This window comes from Leptinotarsa decemlineata, unplaced genomic scaffold (assembly GCF_025532065.1).
Source record: "Leptinotarsa decemlineata unplaced genomic scaffold, Ldec_3_MD MMD2_tig00026316_RagTag_RagTag, whole genome shotgun sequence".
Classification (NCBI taxonomy): Eukaryota; Metazoa; Arthropoda; class Insecta; order Coleoptera; family Chrysomelidae; genus Leptinotarsa; species Leptinotarsa decemlineata.
The window spans coordinates 870,791-896,204 of NW_027412685.1; the positions used below are offsets into that span (position 1 = coordinate 870,791).

The 25,414-nt window shown below is 34.1% G+C and overlaps 1 protein-coding gene across 10 annotated transcripts in view; it reads right to left on the reverse strand.

Annotated features, from left to right (window-relative positions):
• Positions 1-2,128: 2,128 nt before the first annotated feature.
• The window catches only part of Samuel (SAM-motif ubiquitously expressed punctatedly localized protein), a 516,854-nt gene continuing 493,568 nt past the window's right edge, over positions 2,129-25,414 (reverse strand). For all 10 annotated transcript variants that reach the window (XM_074181801.1, XM_074181800.1, XM_074181802.1 and 7 more), the window contains one exon: positions 2,129-3,053. In XM_074181801.1, coding sequence (XP_074037902.1) covers positions 2,817-3,053 — 237 coding nt within the window. In that variant the 3' untranslated portion in view covers positions 2,129-2,816. The remainder of the gene's footprint in view (positions 3,054-25,414) is intronic.

The following is a 25,414-nucleotide window of genomic DNA, read 5'->3' on the forward strand; positions in this document are numbered from 1 at the left end:
CAAGTGATGCAATTGAACCCAGGTTTGTGTTTAATAAACCCTACAAAATACAAATTAAGCAGAACATAGAGTCAGATGCTACAAATGCAATACGGATTTATACAGATGGCTCAAAAACCAAAGAAGGTTCAGGAAGTGGAGTGTACTCCAGATCACTAAGCCTAAGGATTAAATGGGGAATGGGAAGAAATACCAGCGTGGTCCAAACAGAACTGGCTGGTATCTCAATCGCCACAAAAGAAATAACCAAGAAAAGAATTTCGGGCAAAAACATAACAATCTGCACTGATAGCAGACAAGCACTATTAGCCTTGAACAGACACCGTGTTACTTCAGGGCTAGCACTAGAGTGCCACCAAGATTTAGCCAAAGCATCGGTAGATAATAACATTATCCTGAGGTGGGTTAAAGAGCACGAAAGGAGTAAAGGTGATCGCATTGCCGACTCTTTAGCCAAGGAAGCGGCTGGACTAAGAATTTTAGGACCAAGCGGCACCCACGACTTGATGACTTCGACAATTGCGGAACTAGACAAATGTTACACCCATGCTCAATCTTTAAAGAGACGGGATGAAATCAAAGGATGTAATCTTGCCAGGATCAGCTTGGGCGACCCTGGGAAGCTGGCGCCGAAGAAATATCTGACGATGACCAGGAAAAATCTACGCCTTACAGTAGGATTTCTGACTGGCCACTGTCAGCTAAGGAAACACCTACATAATATGGGGCTAGTGGACACACCTCTGTGCAGGATGTGTGAACAGGAAGATGAGACTGTCAGGCATGTCCTGTGCGAGTGCCCGGAGTTATCGTCAATAAGAGAGTGTGTGTTCGGCGAGTCTTGGCCTACACCTGCCGATATAAAGGAGATGTCTCCCAGCGACCTGTCCACCTTCCTGGAAAGGACAGGATGGACGACGACCTAGGAGGACAACTCCTTGGGAGGATGTACAATGGGTCACATGTGGCCTAAGTGCGTGGGCTTACACTCACCCTCCCTACTCTACAGAGTAGAGAGGGTGAGGATATGAGGGTAGGGAGGGATAAACTTGAAAATTCAAACATTCTAATGAATAACCAACTGGATTTGAATAGATCACCATTAGCGAACTTGTTTTCTTTGAAAAACCGAGAAAGAATTATTATTGATGTAGAAGTGAGGTAATATGCTTCAGGTGATCATAATTGAAGAGGTACCACAGGTAGAGGTTTAGGTAATTTGTTGAAGGTAGTCTCAATTATGGTTACCTGTAGTATATAAGAAGTAAGAAGCAACTTGTAGTATCCAAATCACTGTTGATGAAGTTACTGTGTTAGCGAAACATGTGATATTTTTCAAATAAAGTTCGTGGAAATCAAATCGTGAGGTCTAGTTTATGGAATTACTATGGATCTTCATCAAGTAACGGCCAAATCAATCTGAAAACTGATAAAAATTACCAAAGCCCTAGATCTCATATTACAGGAGTAAAAATAAAAAAATTGTTGGTTAATTGATGGTTGTAGGAGATGGCGTCCAAATGAAATCAGTTAATTTGGAAACTCCTATTCGATATTTTCAACAGAATTCCTATGAAAATTGAAAGTCAAACGTCGTTCTTGCCTTGAAATAAGAACAGAACAAGAATACGTCATGAGAAATTGGCGCTCAACGTAGGCGTATGTGGAGCTCAATGTGGGGCCCCAGAAGGAAATAGTAGCATTGCCCAGGTGGAAATAACTGACATTGTGGAGATGGAGAGTTTGACTTTCGAATTTAATATGAGTTATCGGAGACATTAACTCAGGATGTATAAATCTCTGAGGAAGCTAGCCACTCACGCCAGCGGAATGTCAGGAAGAAATTCCAGAAATAAACCCACGTCCTTCAAACCGAGAAAATAGTGACATTTAGTCATGATGCTCCCTAGGTGGCTCGGGAACTAATTAACATTATCTACCTAGAACCCGAGACTTATAACCAGAGTAGTCGATGCCGTTGAAAGTATTCTCTCCTAAAAGTATACCCGTTATAAAAAACACTTTCTATTTGATTTAGGTTTCAGATGTGAAATTATTTCCTGATCTGATATTGAAGATTTTGTAGTTCCAGCAGAATTATTATTTAATGAAAAAATAAAACGGAAAGTGAAAAATTCAAAAATCATATTTATTTTCAATGAAACACAATTTTAGCTCAACCTCCAAATTATCTGAGTGAAAAATAAATCTGTTCAAATTTTATAATAAGTTAATACATACACTAAACTGTGAAATTCAAAAATCAGCTTCGTCTATAATGAATAGGATTCATCAGGCTTATAATTAATGTACTTTACTGAAGAGACAAAATATCCAGGAAAACAAATTTACTCAAGAATAATCTTACTCTGATCCTTATTTTTCCAAAGATTACATGGTTGATACATATATATTTACATCAAATACTTTATCATATCAAAACTATATTTCAGAGTTTGTATAACAGTGATAATTAACATTGAGCAAATATTTTAAAATCGTTGTGTAATAAAAGTTACCTAAATATACAATTGGAATGATGAAATCTCCAAAGAATTAATTCACCATATAAGAAATTTTCAACTGACCGAATGATTTATATATTCTTTATAAATCATCAACTTCTGTTCAGAACAAATATTTTCAGAAAATATTTCGTTGGAACTTTCATCATCCAGATCATCCTCCAACAAATCTAAAAAATATTATTATAACGTTGAAACATTCACATTTCTATAAAAATATTGCAATAAGCTCACTTCGGAAATAAATACTAAACTCTAAAAGTTGAGACCCTATTTCACGGAACAATTCCTTCAAGAAGCTCCCCCGGAGTCCGACGTATTTCCAGCACTAGTTCCCGGCTCCGGAGATCCTGTAGAATTATTATGACAATGACTACAATGCAGACAAACGCTGCAGGAGCCCAACTTTTTCGCCAAGATCGACCTCAGTTTCAGAGCCGGTCCCAGTTTCATATTCATTGTATTGGTCAGATGTTCTTCAGTGAGCAGAGGTAGGCCAGCGCCATCTATTCGCTGATCTCGGAAAATCTGAAAATAAAGGTTCCTACTTTAATAATTTTCAGTTCAAGTTCTGCATACAACAAAGAGATGGAGAGTGTGAGTTTTCGATATTTGAAAGTATGGTCATTATGTCTATATCTTCTGTATCACCTATTAAGATAATTCATTACTTAATTAAATATATTATTTTTCTGTGGAAATTATTGAAGAATAATTTTGAGATGAAACAATAGTTTGTTCCCAAACGCCTCAACTGTAATATCTACTCTTTTAGATGCACGTTTCACAAGCTAAGTTAGCATCTTCAGGAATTGAAATACCCTAATTTATGACTGTAAAACTGGTCTCGATTTAAATTTAATTCGCGATAAATTTCTCGTGAAATTTTTGGCTTATTTTAACACAGCGATTCATATAGAGATAAACAATGGGCTATTTGGAATGACTCCTTTGTCACTGTTCGTAATTCTCATGTCACACTTTTCAGTGTGTCGTTACATGACACTAGATTTATTATTGCTTCCTGAGAATGTTTTTCCAAATGAATTTAATCTCCAGCGATTCAAATCCAACGTGAATCGCTACTTTCGCTCATGCACCGCTCTTAGACCGCATTAAGGATTTTCCTATAGTGTTTGTATTTTGTCCTTGGAAAAAAGTCTGGAAATGGCAAGGTGTGGCATAAGAGCTATGAACCGCCGCAAAGGTCAAAATCGTTCTACCAGAATAAGCTGTAACCTTCACGAGAAAATTTCCCGCGAATTTTTATTCGAAATCATTGGAGTCTATTAGAATGTGAATATGTATTCTGTAAGAAATGGATAGACTTAGAAATAGGTGTATTTCATCTCCTGGATACACTAACTTGGTTGGTGAAACACGCCTCTGAAAGAGAGTTGTAGTTCTGGTGCTTGGGAATAGTGTTAATTTTGGAGAGTGATGGACCACTATTAATCTTTTATCAATCTTGGTAGTGAATATCCGATCTATTTAAAAACTGTTAATTATTAAGGTGGCTCCTATATGTATTTCTCTCATGTAGATGTAGATACTGTACAAGTAGACATTGATAACAAAATTGTTCAAGATACCATCACCAAGATATTTGCACATTCGTTTCAATTAATTATTCTCGTTCAGAATTTAATTACACTAACAGAACTCGTTATATCCATTGATTCTCAAATTGCAATAGTCACATTGTCACTGTGCATTTGCGTAAACTGCTATATTCCTTATGAAGTTTTGCAAATGTCGTTATATTGACATTGTACGTGTAAGTGTAAGTCTCCATTCTTTGTATTTGAATTTTATACATGATTATAAAACAGTTTATGCGATTGTAAAATAGCTCCGCATTACTTTACAAAAATAACTGATGAGTTTAATATACTGGGAAATTCCCTATGAGAAATAAGCTCATTATACCAAACTTTGGATCCAAATTGAGTGAGTCTATTCGACCTCCATCGCAACCCGCAAGGGTTTATTGTCACTCACTCCTATTCACATTCGGCTAAATACACCCAGCTTCTTAACGAAGCCGATTAGTTTGTATGGTGAGTGGTCTTTCAGGTCAGATGGAAAGAGTACGGCTCTGCCGAACTCTGAAAACCTGATTCGGTCCCCAGCGGGGCAGGCACAAAGTATGTGCTCTGCTGTTTCATAATTTTCTAAACAAAGGCGGCACAGACTGTCTTCTGACAGTCCGAGTCTCTGCATATGATGATTCAAATGACAGTGACCTGTAAGAAGGCCCGTTAGATATCGTAGTTCATCCCTACTGTAGCCCAACAACTGTTTGGTATCAAGCTCCGAAAGGTGAATAAACGGCTTGAAGTGAGCCAATCCTGGTGTTCAATCTTTGTTTGGCAAAGCCTAAAGCGATGCCTATGACAGGTTCTGGTCTGCTTGCAGCACCCTCCTTTACAAGGGAGTCGGCGGCGTTATTGCCTTCCAGGCCGGTATGGCCAGAAATCCAGACCAGAGACAGTCTGTTAAGTCTTCCTATCGAGGAGAGTCAATTTTGACAATTTGCTACCTATTTAGACGTTGCTCGGTAGGAGCCAAGAGCTTCCAACGCCGCTTGACTGTCCGAGAATATTTTTATTAACTTGTTTATCAACTATCTGCTCTTGATATTTCCTTCTCCCGAAGGATCCAGTCCTCTCTACTTCGGACAGTTCGTAGTTGACAGTTGGAGGCATGAAGTCAGAGGTCATTTCCAGAATGCTGTGACTTTCAGTGTCAACCAACAATCTGTTGCACTCTGCATTAACTTGATTTGTGCAATTGGCAATGTGCACAAGTCTATATAGCCTGTCTCTCCAGTCCATCTAGCCTTTCTCTCCAGAAAAATGTGGAAATATGTTGTCAAGATTTTCTCTACAAGGTTGTTTAATGCTAAATCTGTCAATTTGCCGGTTTGATAAGCATACTGGTGGTTTTTCGGGGGCTATGCATATAATAGCACCCTGCTGATGTGTCCGTCCACTATATTCTCAAGTCCTATCAACAGGAAGAATATAAGGCTGATTGGTCGTATCGATTTAGGGAGTGGGTCTTTCCGACCCACCTCTAGGTATATATACCACTCTTGCCGCCAACTAACTGGGTGGTATATAGTTCCACGCCAGACTAGCTCTATACAATTTTATGATAATAGGTAAAATTATTTCCAGTCCGTTTTGAAGAAAAGCTGGAAATATACCACCCTCTCCAGGAGATTTGGAGGTCTGAAACAACTTGATAACCCATTCAACTGCCGGTGCTATGGTAACCTTCTAGATGACCTCTCAATCGTTCTTTTTGGGCGGTTAGCGCCCTCGAAGATGGGAGGTCTGGTGCTATTAAGAGTTAGATTTCCAGGAAAGTGGTTTTCTATCAAAAGCTCTAACGTTTCTTTACTAGAGGTCGAGAATGTTCCATCGGGTCGTTTAAGCGGCTCAATTTCAGCAGTCGCCTCTCTTGAGAGAATATTGTGAATTCTTGTGCTGTGAGGGAAATCAGAGATACTCTCCAAGACTCCCGTTTTGCCTTTCCAATTTCATTGTTGTATAATGTTAGAGTCAATGTTCTATAAAGCTCCCAGTTACCTGACTCTTTAGCTCGATTGAATAATCATCGAACTTAGAACTTCGTGACTGGACATTTACAGTTATCGAATCGGTATACTGCTACCTGCTAACAAGAGAATATTTTCAATAAGACAAAACTTCCCGAATAGCGGTCAAAGACGAACACAATTTTGTAGCGGAAGTACCGAATTAGGGTAATTTAAACAAAATAGGAAGATTCATTCAAGATATATAGAGCCAACCATCTAAAATACGGATTGGTCCAAGAACGAAAAACTTAGTTTTTCAAAGTTCTTATAAAGAGATCAATGTGGAAATTGTGAGGAATGAATTAATTCAAAGTTACATTTATGAATGAATGAAATGATATAAGTCAATCACCAAGTGATCATCTTCAAGAGGAAGATTAGTTCAAGTGTCCTCTTGAAGATGATCACTTGGTGATTGAAACACATGTCGAGGTGTTAAAATAACGGTTTGTTGTTGGGAAAAAACTCCCGTAATATTCTTTACTATCAAAGGTTCCAAACAGTACATCACAAGTATATAAGTGAAAATATTCATTTTTCAGATTGTTGAAGCTCAAATATTAAAAAAACAAAAGTAACAACATAACATGATTGGGACCAGTTTATATTTCTGGTTCTGACATTACTCCAAGAAAACAATCATGCTGATTATTTACAGTTGCAAAATTATTCATGACAAAATTACTCTAACAAATCCATCTATGTTGAATATAATAAGCTAATTAAATAAAACACTAATTCATAACGATGTTGAATATTACCGGAGTTTTTTCCCTACGCCAAAGCGTTATTTTAATAACTCGACACGTGTTTCGATCACCAAGTGATCATCTTCAAGAGGGAGAAAGTTTGATATTCCTCTTGATCACTTGGTGATCGAAACACGTTTCGATGTGTTAAAATAACGGTTTGGTGTTGGAAAAAATTTGAGTAAGTAATATTCATTACTACACCAAAGGTTCCAAATAGTGAATCACATGTATATAACGATGTTATTCATTCCCAGCGATATCGCTTTCAAAAACAATCAATAAAATTTGTTTTTTTCTTGCATGAGATAGTTAAATTTTCCACTTGGTGAAAATATCTTATTCGATAGAGATTGCAAGTGGATTATTATATAAAAATTTCACAAAATTTTCATTTGTAATTCAACACCGAATTTTTTATCCAAAAGTACCTACTGTAGTCAGATCTTGAAAATTATTTAACGTCTGTAAGAAATAACTCGATCCACTACAAAATCCTGTAAATTGTGAAACATAATTCAGCTCCCGTCGGTATGCTAATAATTCAACTTAAAAACTGGCATTAAAACGAGCTATTCGCAATAGTAGGTGTAATTACGAAATTAAATAAAGTGTTCAACAGTTTTCACGTATAGAAACTTCTGTAAAAGCAGTATTGCCGTGTAATTTTCAGCTTTTATAAGTTTAATTGCTTTACTTGTGAGATCTACTGAAAGATCAAGCTAATTTACAATCGCGTACGCCAATTCAAAAATTATTCACGGAGCAGATTGTTCAACAGTTATGCTGGTTTAATAGCACGGGCCATAAGTAAGTATACAGATGGAACAGATAATGTAGAGATAATATCTATTCAGATGCAAAGAAGTGCTTGGTATGGACGAGTGTCGGTTTCACAATCTCAAAAATAATATGTGTTCGTTCCAAACTAATTTTTGAATGAATAAATTCGATTTACCTACAACAAAAAGATGAGGGGCCTAGATCGAATATTATTTATTATAGTATTGTTGTTTGGTAAGTGAAAAACTTTTTGTCCTAAATTTGGTCACACAAAAACTGTTGTCGTTCAATATATCTAGGAAGGCGCTATTTTATTGTATTTCCAATTTTTGATACAAAAAGTGACTTTATACGTAACTTGGTAGTTCAACTTTAATACTAGACTCTCATGACAAAAGAGGATGATCTACAGCCATATGCCAGTTTTATTAGATACCCTAAACACTGGTTAGTAGACTGGTACATTTAATGTTACTCTTTCGTATTGTTTTTTAATTCATTTCAGCTCTTAGTTTCAATAATTGTAATATCGTTTCCTACTCAACATATTAGAAAAATCCCAAAAATTTTAAAAAATGGTAGTATTTTTTTATTGATTTTGATCTTTTTGTCAAGTGGAAAATGAAGTTCATTCATTGTAACGTTTTTTATAGACGACGTTGTTTACTGGTCTTGATTTTTTTCTATTCAGGACATTTTTCTCATTATCTGAAAAAAGATTATCCCACACAATATCCTATTTCCTATTTCCACTCAGGTACTTCGGTCTGAGTTTCTTACTTAAGATCTTCGTATGGTTGAAGCTGTGAACTTTTTGCACCATCAAAAATTTTTAAAAATTATATTTTCTAAATGAATCTGTATAGGCTGAAAACCTTAAAAAATGGTAAAAACTGAAGAAAAAATAGTAAGATGAATCCTATTGAAAAAGGAGGAAAATAGGATAAAAATGAAAGGACAAATAAATTACGGCGATCTGAGTTCGGGAATTGGGAGGGGGTGATTTTTTAAAGCTAAAAAATGGTTTATCTCGATTTTCGGCAAAATTACAAGTCCTATGGAAAAAAATAGCGCAAAGTTCTGGGTAATAAAAAAATCTACAACTTTTGTATTTACAATTTTTTTACATAACCTCATAATTTATGTGAAAATTTCAAATATACAAATAAATATGGAATAGCTATATGAAACCTTACGTTTTTTAAGTGAGTAAAGTGTAAATTTCTGAGAACATTCACTATAGTAATGTATATTTTTTACACCATCAGAAAGTAGAGATTTCAACGAATGAAAAGCACTTCGACTTTTTGAAAAAAGCTGATATTTTGACGCGAGAACTTTCGCTTGAAAATTAGTGTGCTTTTTTGATATCAAATCAAAATAAGGTGAAAAAATAAATATTTTTAATCAAATAAATTACACTGTATTTGGGACATGAAAAGGTAAGTTTTCACCGAATTTCGGATTTTTTTTAAGATAAAAATAGAAAACCATAAACCATACATTACTTTAGCCAAAACATCTTCAATGTACAAGATTTTCAATATTTTTCATTTCTCTCATTTTGAACATTTGTATATGGTTAACATTTCACTTATTTTTTTCATCATTACATTTCTTCATAAAATCAGTATTAGAGGAACTATTTGACAGAACTTGGGACAAAAATATGATAAATTATCTTCAAAATCTCCCAAATGGCGTAAATATTGGAGTGTTCCAGACACACTTATGTGTGTAATTAAAAAGGGGAGGTATTTTTATTTTCGTTTAGTCAATAGTTCCGAAAATATTCAACAAAAGCCATTGTTGGAGAAATCAACATTATTAGTGGGTATAAAATTATAAAAAAACTTCTTTATAGCAGGCTGAAAGTACATATTTCCGGCTTCAAAGCCGAACGTCGAAGATTCATGTATCAGCAGATTTATAAACGCTCGCTGTCTGTTATTGCGAGAGCAAACATTTTTAATCGTTTATCGCAATTCTTAAGACTGTCGCGACTGCCGTTAGTCATCTGTCATTAACTGCTCTTACTTTTATCCAGATATCAACAAAGTCAACAGTGTGGAATCAATCTAATTGTTAATTTTAGTGAATATATATTAAAAATTTGTCATTACCGAAAAATTATCAAAGTGAGTATAAAGAAAATGGTTTCGAGTGACGAATCTATGGACGAAGATGTGATCAAAGATTTTCATTCAGAGGCGGAATTAATAATACAGAATAAAACGTTACCAAAAAGTCCACTGATCGGTACTAACTTGTCTACGGAACGTACGAAAAATTGCAGATGGAACATGAAAATTCTCGGTCAGATTCAGAAGAAAATAATTTAGTTATTTGTAGATTTGACTGAAGAGTTGTAACCTACAACTTTCTGGATCATTTGGTCAATGTTAAAAAAACCGGTAAAGACCTGGGACGATGTTGACGTCAGCAAATGTCATAAATATACTATCTTGCTTTTGATCGGCTGTAAAGACAAATAGTATACACCACATGGGCGGAAGGCTTGAAAGCCCATAACCCGCAGGATTTCAGATGCAGGAATTTTATAACGTGCAGAAATTTGGAGCTTTATGCCCTTATAGCGTAAAAACTATTTATGTATCCGCTTGGTCATAGCATTTACACTTACAAAAAACAATGAAAATCGCCACCAGTTTCAAAATTCAAGGACTCTATTGATTTTTTCTAATTATTACCGTTTTTATCGAATCCCTCTGATGAAGAAATATCGGGTTAACAAGTGAATAATAGGTTTAGATTGATCGAAAATTTCGAAAACAATTCAATAATACTTCTCTTCATTTTTTGTATAGAGATAAAGAAGTAGAAAGCCAAAATCTTCCTTCCCAAAAATCTGTCTTTCCTAAAAATATATCCCTTTTAATTCAACTCAGATTTCTACGGCTGGAACTTGATTAAATGAGCAAATGTCATTACGTACTGTCATCGTTGACATAAGTAGGTTCAACTCATTCGTGACGCAAGGTAGTAATTTTATGGATGAATTGAGTGCTTTATTTTGTGTTGTTATCCAAACTGGTGCTGAAGACAATTGTGTTATTTCGAAAAATCGATGTCCGCCGTCGGGGATGTCACTGTTCCATGTAAGTGAAATTTTACCTCATTCATATAATATATTGTGTAGCAGTCCTGTGAAAGATATCTGATTCAGTTCCATAACGAATGTTTGGAGTACAAACTGAAGAGGAAAAAGTGTTTTTTGTATAATTCGATGTTCATATAAAAGTAGTTGTTTCGAAAGTATTCTATCTTCCGTGTTATATGAAAGTATTTGCTTCGGTAGGACTTTTTTCTTTCATTTTGTGTCGCAAAGTTACTTCTTTGTATGATCTTTACATCTTTGTGAAGAGTTAATTCTATAAGTATCTCACATTTTTTTGTATAAAGATGAAGAAGTAGAAGGCCAAAACCTCTCTTTCCTAAATATGTCGTGTTTTCCATTGACTCCAATTCTTCATAATATTTTTTTATAAACCGCCCTATTTCATATCCTATACAGAAAAAAAAGCGTTTCCGATCAGTCATTGCATGTCTAACCACGCCTATTTCTGTGGAAGGCAGCAATAATTTGAAGTAATATTTCAGATTTCCAATCTTCCAATCACAATTTCAATTTCAATAACAGTTCCCAACATCGCAATACATCACTTCTGGAAATACGGCCTTTGTAGCAAAACAAATAATTTCGAATACTCTGCATACCAGATGTCCGATAAATCTAAACTAGACGTTAATTTTTCTATTAGTATAAAGACATGGAACAAACGTGAATGTATTCTGCGCCTTTACGTGTGTTGGTGAGATTAATTAGTCCGCTATTAAAAAGTTGCAACATTCGAGCATTAGCAGAGAAGTAGAGCGTTTATACCGTAGGAAAGAATGGCGTGCGCTCAAGCCGTGCAGAGACCCAGCACGCGAGATCCTAATAAATGGTTCAGGTGCTGGAATTCGAAGATGATGGGCATGTGCCACGGTGGATTCGTCAATCAATCATTTTATGAAAAACATACCGCGAAAGTTTCCTCAACAGGTGAACGCCAGTAAAATAGTTTTCCTTGTGGTTTAAAAAATGTGCGCTTGCAAGTATATTTCTATCTTAAACTGCTGATACCACAGAAATTACAGATGGGTTGATTTGAATATTCTACTGTCGTAGATTTTTCAAGTATTCTTCCGTTAAATGAAGCCTCTAGAATCATGCGTCAACACACGAAGTTTTTATCGAACTTCCAAAACTTGAGAGAAATATGTTTCATTGTATCATTTTTTGCACAGCCGAAAATTGAAGTCACATAAAAATTAGTAACCACAAGTATTAGCTAAGTTGTGAAATAACAAAAGTTAAATCACAGTCTTCAATATCCACATAGAATAACAATAAAATCCCAGAAGTCGTTGATTCCTCTTTCTGAACAGAGACATTCTCAGGGCTGGTGTACCACAGGGTTCTATTATTAGGCCGCTTTCATTTAATATCCATGCGTCACACTTAGTAGATTGCTCTGCCACTTATGGAGTATGCTTATAGACGAATGACTTACAAGAATATACCAGCTTTCCAGAAAAATAACCAAAGAGTTTTTTCTCATCAATGAAGAGTTGGAATCATCTGTAGGGTGGGCTACCAACCAATATTCAATCATCCGAACCCGAAAAAATCAAATGTTATGCCTTTTGGTCCAAAAAATTATCGAAAAATTATATCTCAGTGTGGTAATCGAAACAGAAATACGATTCGAAAAACATATCAACAAAATTTCGAGACATGCTTATTCTCATTCTCAACAATGTGATATAGATGTTTCTCTCAAATAACAATTCGTTCAGACCAGGCACAACTCACCTACACTGTAGGTTAATCGACTGACCCCTATCAGAAAACAACAACTCCTCTGGATAATATCACGAAAGGCGTTGGATTATATCTGACAGGTGTCAGTGCAGGATTCTTCACAAACGTAGGAAGTCGATGAGTCGATGAGTTCCCATAATTAAAAATCCAATTCCTTTCAGAGTATCATTCCTCGAACCAGGCTGAAGCGAACGACCGTCAACATATTTGTCTGGCCTCATCTGATTTACAGAGAGTCTTCAAGTATGCCACCCTACTATATGTGAAACTCTCTTTTCAAATTTTGACTTTACCTCAAAAGACATCATTTTAGATCTTTTTGAGACCATTTTATTAAAAAAAAAGTTATATGATACCTTGTTTGATAGATATTTTCAATCTAATGACCGTTCTTGAATAATTTACAGTTTTATAGTCGTTTGAAGAACCTGTAAACAATCCATGAGCTATAATCTATGAGCAAGACTGCCATTGTGTAACAAATACTTTATTTTTACGGACCCTATACGGCCATTTAGAATGGCCATCTGCTTCACCTGATGTGAACTCTCTAAATGGTTTTCAGGGGATACGTGGCATCTAAAGTGTAGGATACACAACGGCAGTTCATTTCATATTCCATAATATAAGTTATGAATGCGAAAAAAGTCAATAATGTTCGGAAGTGAATCACGATCATTTAGAACATTCATTGGAATGAACTGAAGTGAGTTTTGAATATAGTTTTTTGGGATAATATTCATCAGGTTTTAAAAATCAAGTATCATTCGATTCTCCTTGCCATTTCAAAAAAAAATTCAAAGAGTGATGCAGATATAAACAACTTGAATATTAGAGACAAAGGTCATTCAGAAAGTAACATCACGAAATAAAACTATAGATGTCACTTGAATATCAAATTTGTAACCTTTATAATCAAGTTTCCTAAAGAATAAATGAATGGGATTCAAGTACATAATAAGAAATTGTGAATCTTATTAAATGAAGGGAGTAAATGCGATTATTGTTCATGGAGATATATAACAGTCATTCATTTCTTTCTAATAAATAGAGATTAAAAGATTTGTATATGGCAAAGTAATTCAAATATATTAAAAATCGCCAAATAGGCCAAGGATAACTATCACAGATATCATCAAGCAAATACAACTATATAATTTTGACATACCGACATTATTTTTGATCAATGATTACAAATCATCAAGTCACCACACTGTTATGGTGTCATAAAACTAATCTAAGTCATTATATCCAATTCCGCAGTATGGCCTCGGAATATTGAATTCACTTTCATGAGGAGATAATTGAATATATTGACATTGAATCCAACTTGACATTACAAAAGTAAATAAATACAAAGGTGAAATACTGTTGCGTAACCTGGTAATTTGTGATATTAATCTTACATCAACTCACATGACATAACAAACGGAGAGGAGATCGCCTAATTATGTAGATACAGTGACGCACTGATAATTCGTTAATATAATCAATATGAATCCATAAGCTTTCATCATTTCTATTACCGCAATTGAGTATGAGTATCAGAAAAACAAAAATGAAATTATAGAAATTTTCAAAATAATTTTTCAGGTTCTACATGAAAATATAGTTCAATGATACTTAAGTAATGGAACTGAACTGTTTTGGAGCCACCTTAAAGCTTCAGCTGTTCCGAAACAAGTAACTGTAGAGTGTTAGTGTCATCATATTTAAAAAATAGTTCAACTTTTTAATTAGGTCGTTGAAAAAGTCAAGAGAATGGAGCACCGCATGTGTCACATCAAGCTTGAGGTGAAAGAGATATTTCAATCATTTAAATGAAAATGCTTACTTCCATATTTTCAGCAGAAGCAATTGCTATAACCAACGCACTCAAATATATCGAACAACAATCTATTAAAAAAACAATAATGACATCTGACTCACTGTGTGTACTATCAAAAATATCACAGCCTATCAACATACTTACATATCAGCTCAGCCCGCATATTCTGGAATTGAAACTTCTCATCAGCAGGCTTCATGAAGATAATTTTGATATCAAATTGATGTGGATCAAAGCTCATTCAGGCTTAATAGGCAACGAGAAAGTTGATGAACTAGCAAAGGCAGGCATCAGAACAGGATCATGCATTGAAAATGAAAGTGGCGCTGAAGAATGTCTAATCTTAACAAAGAGTAGGTTCAAGCAAAATTGGGGAACAGCATGGAAAGAGTATTGTAAAAACTCTGCTACACAGTATACCCCTTTAGTACAAAAAATTCCAGCGTAAATATGGCACAAAAAAATTAAGTACGGACGGAAAACAATTGTCACAATAACCAGATTGAAATTCGGACATGCATGCTATCCAGCTCATCTTTACAAAATTGGAATCGTTGATTGAAATAAATGTGTCACATGTAATGTAATATCTGATATTGATCATATATTTTTTAACTGTTTTGAATATCAGGAACAAACTAAAGATTTTATGGAAACATTAAGACGGGAAAACATAATACCACCGTTAAATATACTGCACTTACTAGCACGGAAAAAACCACAAGTAATAGACGCTATGATGAAATTCGTGAATAATTGTAACCTGAAGTTGTAGAGGAAACTTGATGTGATTTCTATGTGCCCATGTCCCTATCCTTAAAATCCTTTCTTTCCGCGGTCTACCTAAGCTGTGCAAAGTCACCCTGATCGACCCCTGGGTGTGAAAAGTAATATCCTAAAATTCGTTCCCTTGTTTCCGAAAATTAGGAAAAAAACAGTTTAGTTGCTGACTATTATGAACTATGCTTCCGACGATAAAAAAAAATGAAAATGCTTCCATAAGCTTTATAATTTTGTTAAAAACCATAAAATCGCCTTTAGAAAAAAAACTGGAGTTAGGAACATGGCATAGCAAATATAGTAATCTGTTGGGGTACCAATACACGTTTTACATATTTAAGGCTCAACTCATATCAGTGAAGATTGAAAAATGCAAACGTTTTCCATTGCAAACATGTTGAAAGCTTGCTGCAAGGTACTTCGATTCAGCAGTCTACTTGAAAGACTCGTAACTCTGTGCCTGAAACTTTGGGTGAGTTCAATTATTTTCAAGAGAAACATTTCCAAAGGAAGAAAGGGAGTATTAGTTTTTTCCACAGCATACCTCAAACCTTCGATTCAAATATGAGTTACTTGAAAAGTTGAATACTTACTGAGAAGAACCATATTTTGTGAATAGGCAATGATCATAACGCAATAACGTATCATTTGTCTAGATGAGGCAAATTTATTCAAAAACACAATGTTCAACCAACATTATAGTCATTTTTGGGATCTTGAATTGGAGTTGCTGTCTACTTTCGGACTGATCGGCAGTGAGACTGATATGGAAGTATTTGAAAAAATAGATGAATAAAAATTAATTCTAGTCCTGAATCCTCACACTTCAAATTTCCGAACTTTTCAAAGTGTGTCTAATCAGCCTACACCAAGAATCATCCTATATGTAGACACAATACTAGACTAGAATGATGATTTCTCCTAAGTCCACAAAATCCAATTACATCTTTACTTTTTTTGAGAAATGAAACAGAACATAATAAACCCTGAGAATCATCTGGAATGAGCCTTCATTCATGATATCAAAACCACCAGGAATCAAGGAAATGGAAATTTTAGTGAGGTCTTGTAAAACATATGAATCAATAATCATAATGGGCTGCGTCCAATTCATCCTGGAAAAGTATCAAAACCAATGAAAGAGGTGAGCCTTTACAGAAGTTTATTATGACAAATGATTAAAACATCCTATACGTTTGTGGAAACGAAAGGACGGGAATCATTATAGACATAACTGGAACATACTGCTTGCAGTTGGCGGGTACCATACTTCATCACATCCCATCAAAACCCCCGGAAAAATTTCTGGAAAGTCTACGAGTCAGACCTGAGAATTAGTATTCACAGAAATGACAGACTCAATAGACTATAGTTTGCAGCAAATAGACAATAGGGAGATATCATCTTCAAGTACAAAGAATATTGTTCCATAGTTAACCATAGTTCCGAGAATAATATCCCCTGGTGAAATAAATATCTGGCATGTATGAGGCAAACTAGAAAAGCCTCCATAAACTCAATGGAATTATGAGATCAATATGAAAGTTCCCTGACTCAATATAAAAAAACTCTGGGAAGAAAGATCCATAAGGAAGGCATTGCCAGGTCAATCAGTTCCAAGTATGTGCCAGATACTCTCAAATGAACATCAGCTCTTGATAAATAACCTAAGAACAGATACTGGACACTACAAATAAACAAGGAGAGAGCATCTCTGGGTGCACTTACCCAGTTCCAAAAGTACAAATTCACCACCGAAGGGAAAATTGGTAGATGGCAAAAAATATTGAATTTGAAGAAAATTAAATGGGTTGTTAATGAATTGAAACCACATTATTTGCCGAGATTAAACAGCATTTATGCAATAATACTTCAAAAAGAACCGGAACTTTCATTTCAAAATTTGTTTGTAATCCTCAAAGTTTGCGATACAAACCCAAAACATAAAAATTGATCAGCGCCACCTTCATACCAAAACCTGTGAATATGCCCACAAGATGAGTACTTTCAACTGCTTTCTTTGATATTGAAGGCGCATATCATATATATCCATCATCATATCCATCATAATATATCCTCCAGACGTCGAGAAGAAAATGGATAAACATGCATGCTCACAGGAAAACTGATATACACGACCATCATAAATAAACAGTAGTGGCAGTGTTGGCAGGAAGGTTGCCCTCGAAGAGGACCGTACAAAGGATGAGTTGGTACGTCGTCTGGATCATACTGGATATAAAGTACTGGACTATGCAAAAGACTTGGTTATCGTTTTCCAGGATGAATACAGTAATACTCGATACAATAATACAAGATAGACCGGGAAAGAAGAGCTAAATATAAGACTAACGAAATCGACCACAATAGCATTCACTAAGAGAACCAAGACAGAGGGCCCAAAACTTCTAGAACCCCGAGGTGAAGTGGAGAAAGTCAAATATCTGGTAGTGATATCAGATCAGGTTGACCTGGAACCAAACAGAGGACCAAGAACATCTAAGACTTCGTGGTCAAGAGGGAAAGGCAAAAGATCTTAGAGTAATACTAGATACCAGATGATAACAGATATCCAACAAAATACTTGTATGGACTAGTAAAGGGAACAAGAACGTTGGAATTGGTGTCATGATAGAGTTGGGGGGAAAGTCAATAAGTCAAACAAAAAAAATCTGCATGAAATCGACATTTTTTCAATAAAACAAAGTGTACAGTAATATATGGCTGTCCAAAAAAACAAATCTGTTTTCCCATTTGAACGAAGTGAATATTCATCGACGACAACAGGACAAGTTCATGTGTATATAATTCAAAGTCAATGTACCCACGTTGAATATTTTTCTCATCGCAGCATCAACCATAAAATTTAATAAGACTCTGCATTCCCGATAATTACTATATGACCTGTTAATAAGTATCCACAGGAGCAGAACATGCACTCTACTATTAAGTTGTTATTAAGCGAGCGGGGAATAGATTTTTTCTGTAGTTCCAACCGGTATTAGAAAAGCCATTAATTAATAGAAACTTGTTCGTATATAAAGTATAACATACCGAGAGTTTACTACTGGACATGAGAGGAGTAAATTATTATCGGTAAATAATTTTGTAGTAGCATAAAAATGAAAATACACCAGAGAATTATTTCCGTCACAGGCTGTTTACCCTGGACTATATGAAATCACGTCTCTGCTGGATATTAGATAAGATTCTCAAATTGATTGGATGACGTGTCATAAATATTTATCATCAGGGGTTATTTACGTGTTGCTGATTGGATATTTGAATATCATGTAAAAAAATAATTATATCTAATATAAATGGAATCACCAACTTTTTCGGATGATCAGAAACGTAAAAAATCTGTAGTCGTGGGGTAGTTCATATCTCCTTAGAAAATCTGCCGAAAAAGTTTCATTTCCAGTCCACTAGATAGGTCTAAATGACTTTTTTCAGAAATACAAAATTCACAAGAACCACCACGTTGTTGTCAAGTAATTGGTCAGTCGATAGCCAGTTGAATAATGAGTCCTAGTCAGGAAGCTACCGATATTGTGAAAGTCGGTTTGATCCAAATAGGGGTATTTACTGCATATCGAAATACCCGTGCTATAAGTCGCAAGTTGAAGGACGAGACCTCATTCATCCTTAGCTCACAAGTTTCGAATTCAAAAGGTTCCCGTTCTTAAGGAAAAGACAACTGGTTAACTGACACTTGAGCCGTCCAATGTGTTTCTAATTACTTCAACAATCTGCAAAATTATCAACAGTATCATGGAAATATGAAATTTCTTTAAAAAATCAACAACTTATTTTTGGGAGTTTCAGAGAGATTATTACATTTGTATTTCAGATATCATCCGCAGATATCAGATATCGTCCCATTCATAAGTAATACGACTGTCATATGAACGAACTAGGGTTTAGGATCAATAAATTGCAGTAGACTGCTCAATAATTTATCTGTTGCTAGAACTTATAGTTTTCCTTAGACGAGCTTAACAGAGGTTAATTGTATTTCATCTACTTGTGCACTGTTTGGGACCTTTGGTGTAGTAATAAATATTACTGGAGTTTTTTCCCAACAGCAAATCGTTATTTTAACACTTCGACACGCGTTTCGATCATCAAGTGATCATATTCAAGAGGAAGATTAAACTGGAATAGAAATATTAAATCTTCCTCTTGAATATGATCACTTGGTGATCGAAAAACTTGTCGAGGTGTTGAACTAACGCTTTGGCGTTGGGAAAAAACTCCAGTAATATGTATTTCATTTCTTATACCTACTCCATATATTCTATGAAAGTACTATTGCTATCACTTGTGCAACTTCAAGTGCGTTCTTTTATATTAATTTGATCAAAAACACCGATATGAAAATTCATTCGATAGCTTAAAAATCCTGACTTCAATCGCTTCAATATATCTGTCACTTGAAATTATACCACGTTGAACATTATCAGGAAAACATTGAGTGTTGATTTTTGTAATTTTTTCCATTTTGTAAGGCCTATCAAGTTAATAGGCCTATATGATTTCGTTTCGAAAAATGAAGTGGTTCAACTCATGTTATATCAGAGTGATCCATTCTCCTTGCAATAACTATTGAATTGTTGAAAACTAAATGGTTCATTTCGATTTAAGGATGATATATTATACAATTGAAATTTCACAAAACTATTCAAACGTTTCACTTCATCTATTAACGCACATTTCCAAGAAATTATTTCAAATTCAACATGAATATTTCAAACGAGTCCTTACTTTTGATGACCAGTGTATGAAACATTCTTACAATCCAATCTATTAGAAACTGGATCGCGTGAAATTTAGTCCAATTAATTAGTTGTTGACATTCGACTCCTTTCTAGAACTACCGTTATTCGTATATAACTTTGATATTAATCAGCTCGAGTGCTGAAAGGTCGTTGGAGTCTGAAAAAATTATTTTGGTGTCGGTATGTGTCAAGAACTAATTTTGCTTCAGAATCACAGGAATGAACAAGATGAAAATAACATGATGATATTTACCATTTTTATAGCTATTCAAAAAAGTCATATTAGACCCATGACATCGTTTGTAACGGCTCCAATAGTAAAAATCTCAGAAGTGCTCATAAAATTAATTCAAAACTATCAAGCCACGATTTAGTATAAATAATACAAATCAATCAGTGAATGATATTCAGAGAGGTAACTCTTCCTGGAGAATTAATATCGTTCGATGTCCAAAACTTATATCTCAATATTCCGACAATTGAGCTGGTAAGTCCTCTATTCAGATTTACTAACTATTTGTCTATTCCAAAATCATATCCAATTCAACGAAACGTTTTATTCATGCAACGAAGGACAAATACTAGGAAACCCGTTGAGTCCTTTGCTGGCTGAAATTTTCATTGATAATCTAGAGAATACAATCCATAATAATCAGTTAATTAACAATTTCTTGTTCTGGTACAGATACGTAGATGATATCCTGGCCCGTTTTACTGGTACAGCTAGGCAATTAGGTAAGTTTGTCGAATATGTCAATTCCATTCACCCGTCAATTAACTTCACCACTGAAAGGGAGTTGAATAATTCAATAGATTATTTGATTGATTATTACGAAAATCAATAAGAAACATGATTTTGCAGTTATTCATAAAGAATCTCATACAGACATTATCATACATAATTCCTCCACACATCCCTACCAGCAAAAAGTAGCTGCATCCAATAGTATGCTCCACAGACTATTGAAAATTCCATCAACTGTCGGAAAGTAGTTTTCAGAGAGAGCTGAGATTCATCAAACAAATCGCTGTCAACAACGGTTACACCGTGAATATTATATAGACTCCATTGTTTCCAAAAAACTACGAAAACAAGGCATGAACCAGGTCTACCCATCTTCAAGAAACGATAGCGTCTGCTATAGGACATTGTCGTATCTTGGTGAGCCCAACAATAATATCGCTCGTGGCTTACAGAACAATTAATAATTCAAACAAATTTATTCAAAACAATAAAGGTAAAACTTCAGTGTCGGATAGATCAGGAGTATATAAACTGACTTGGCTCTTTCCCAAAACTTCATATTGACCAAACGAGAAAAACTTTTCCGCAAAGAATCAAAGAGAATAGAATTAGTTTCTTGAATAAGAAAATCAATTCCAATTTGCAAAACATCTTTCAGTAGAATGACATGAGTTCAATTACATCATTGACGTGTAACATTTACAAGAGAAAATTTTGAAACTCAATCTTTTCAAAGGTTCAGAAATTAATAGATATAAGGATTCGTGTCATGTACTGAATGACTGAATAGAATTAAATAACTAATCGTTTCTGAATATTTTTTCAAATGTGGAAATTTTTCTGAAACGTAAGTTCAGAACAGTCTATTCAAATGAGTTTATACAATGCCTCTTCTCTTCTTATTTCAATCGATTTATTCCCAATTTATTCTCTCATGCACAAACTTTTTACTTCAATTGGGCAGGTAAAATGTAGGTACTTACAATTGTAAAATAAATACTAAGCATTGAATATGTAGATTTTTATTAGTATAGACACATCTGGTGACATATGTGTGATTGATGACTTGTTTATTTTGTGGTAATTCATGATCACTTCAATGAAATAAATAAAAACACTTTTGTCTTCCATGAAATGGGTAAATAATATGAGCAACATTTTTTTACATTTGAAGTTGACGTTTTGGATATCAAATTCATTTTTTTTTCATAAACAAACTGAACAATTTCAAAAATCTCGCAAATGTCAGTTTTCTCATAGAATATATTCAAGAAAAACTTCATTGTGAGAATTTTACCAAACACATGTTTTGTAAGACAATAGCTTCATCAGATGTCTTTAATAAAATAAATAAAAACCATAGTTAATATTATTTATACGACCGGTTTCGGATTCAACCCCATTATCAAGTATGAATGTGAAATTTGAAAACTCGGTTATATTGGGAGTTTTTAGATAAGATAAAAGGACAGGTAGTTGAACGAACCAGGGTGCCAAGTATAAAATACAACACTGAAGATTATAGGGGTTATTTCATTAGTTCGGACTACCATTGTCTAATATGATATAACATTGTCAACCACCTTCAAACAAATTATAGAGGTCGTTAAACTTATGAATTCAAGAGTAGAGACCTAGATAAATCGAGTTGCTCGATTAGTGGTATATATTTCAGGTTTTTAATTAATTTGTTAACTTCCATGGCTTCCAATAAATTCAGTGTTGAATTTTATAGTTAGCACTCTAGTTCGATTAACTACCTGTCCTTCTATCTTACCTAAAAACTCCCGATATAACCGAGTTTTCAAACTTCACATTTCAGTTGATAATGGGGTTAAACCCGAAACCGGTCGTATAAATAAAATAAACTAGTGGAAATTAGATAAAAGTGTTTTTATTCATTTCACTGAAGACATCTGATGAAGCTATTGTATTACAAAACACGTGTTTGGTGAAAATCTCACAATGAAATTTTTCCTGAATATATTGTATGAGAAAACTGACATTTGTGAGATTTTTGAAAATGTTCAGTTTGTTTTTAAAAAAAAGGAATTTGATATCCAAAACGTCATCTTTAAATGTAAAAAATGTTGCTCATGTTCTATAACCATTTCATGAAAAATCGATTTGACAAAATGTCTGCCCTGTCTTTACGTATAACTTCAAGTAAATTTCAGATCGTGGAGGACTATATGTCGGAATCATCAACCCATAATGTTTTATTTCCTTTACACTTTTATAGGAAATATCAGCTCAATAATTTCGTGACACCAAAGAACAAAATTTTACTACAAAACTAAAAATAACAAATTATTCATGTAACTTCAACACTTTTATTGATTCTAAAAAGAGACATCTTCAAGTCAGTATTCAATAAATTGTAGGTATTTCACAAAAGTACCCTGTGATACGAAGAAACTCCATTCAAACGAAATATTTCAATGTTGAAACATCTCAAGATTTTTTTGGTAAGCTGATAGATGATCGTTCGGAAACAATTCCGGCAATAACAATAAAAATTATAAAATAATAGAACCTCATCTATAGACCCGCGGCCTATAATTAAAGATTAGTGACTTGTGAAAATGAAAACTGTGAGGACCGCAATATCTCTTGACGTTCTCATTACATTCTTTAGAATCAAGTTCTAATTACTGTACCGAAGAGTGAAATGTAATTTGGTACTAATTAAAAAGTATTACATATCAAAATGTATGTAATAATATGCTAGTGTGTTAAGCTACCAAACAAGTGGATATTCTCGAATACGAGAGCGGGCACTTGATTTTATAATCACTTGATTAGGCAATTCAGTAGTTTCTTCCAGTATTGACTAGTTGAATAGGTATGTTTTCCTCATAAGAAACGTAATGTACAAGAAATATTTTTTTATAAATTCCGAAGATTATTTACTATGAAAAATAATTTATATGTTCTCATCTGATTATATTTTCTTGAAAAATGTTTAATTTCATACGGTTGATTCCCGATTCATAGTAGATAGTTTGATAAAAACAGTTTTTATGAAATTGGGATATTGAGAAAAACTAATGACAAACATTTTTAAATATGTGGGTTTGAAATGATATAATTTTTTTTCTAAATACACATAAATAAGGCATCATGAAAAAGTAATTTTCATTTCACATCAGAATTGTTTCAAGGAATTGTTCATATAGGACACTGAACAACTTTGTTGTTCGATGTGCTAAGAATCACACGTTAAAATATGAGACCTTGTTAATCCTTAGCTCGCATATGTTTCGACTTCTGAGGGTTATTGTTCGTGAGGGGGTGACAGTTGACTAACGGAAAACGCATTTTACTGTTATTTTTTCCACGTAAATCGATTTGATATAACCATCATTCGAAATTATTGAGCTAAGATAGAATACATGAAATATACATATTCTGGTGTAGTGAAATTCTCATGGAAATCCGACCAATATGACGTAGTTGAATTTATAGCCCAGTGTTGCAAATTCTTAAAAGTAGTATAACAATGTGGTTAACGAGTCATTTGAAAAAATAATAGTCAATGAACTTTGAGCTATTCAAATTGAAACGAACATAAAAATGTAAAAACTAAGTATCACTTGAGAGAATGTTTTCCAACTTGAATCGAACCTCATAATTCTACGTGTGAAGTTAAAACACCAATTATGTGGTATTTTGCAATATAGGTATCAGTATAGGCAAAATTCTTTATCACAAATGAATGATTAGCTGAAACGAATAAAAGTATTGACTAAAAGCCTCATCTAATTTTAATTTCAATTGAATGTCACAATGTTTGTCCGAGAAGCAGAAAAACCTTGGAAATAAAACAAATTATGAGTTCGAGATAAAATATTTTTTAAAATTACAGCAACCATTTTTTTCAGTTCCAACGAAATATCAATATCTCCATTAGTATATCCAGTAAAGCTGGGATTTTTTATATATATTCGAGAAAACCATTGACACAAGGTTAGAAAACCATTTGGAAAACAAATAATTGGTAAAGTGACATTTTGTATTGAATTATTTAGAATTGTAGGGGAATATACCAGAAAGCAAACTTTAATCGTTTTCTGTAAAACAAAAAACATAGGAATGAATGGGATCAATATAAAGGTACTGTACCCATATGCATACCAATAATAATTTTTTGCTTAAAGTTAGAATAAGTGCTGATTATTGCTTTCCGTTGGCGTAATTTCTGTCTTGAAGCTTGCAAAAATAAAATGAATTTACTTATAATCTAAGTTTTGATTTTTATAAATAAATTCAGGAAACTGTAAGAATTCGACGACATTATACATGCATTTAAGTGTAAGAGAAATAGGTATATTTGCGATCTCAAATATAAACGAAAAAGGGCTAAATATTTCTATTCTTTGTGTTTTGTGATTTCCTTAATTTTTTTACAAACTTTAAGGCGTCTGACCAAAAATTACCGCCAACAGAAAGAGTCTAGAAGTGTTGATGTAGGCTTGTTGGAAATATCATATGGAACATATACAAGAATCTGCATTTGAATTTTAACAAAATTGTCCAATATTTTGACGTGCAGCACCCGGTGACAATTTTCACAGTATATACTAACAAACTTTCATTCCATAATTTGTGTCTTTCAAAAAATTGGTGGAATCTGGTATCTTGGACCATTACAGCTGTTATTTTGATGAAGAATGTCTTGAATTTCCTGTAGTGGAGGAGCTATTGGCGAAAATATTCACCGTGATT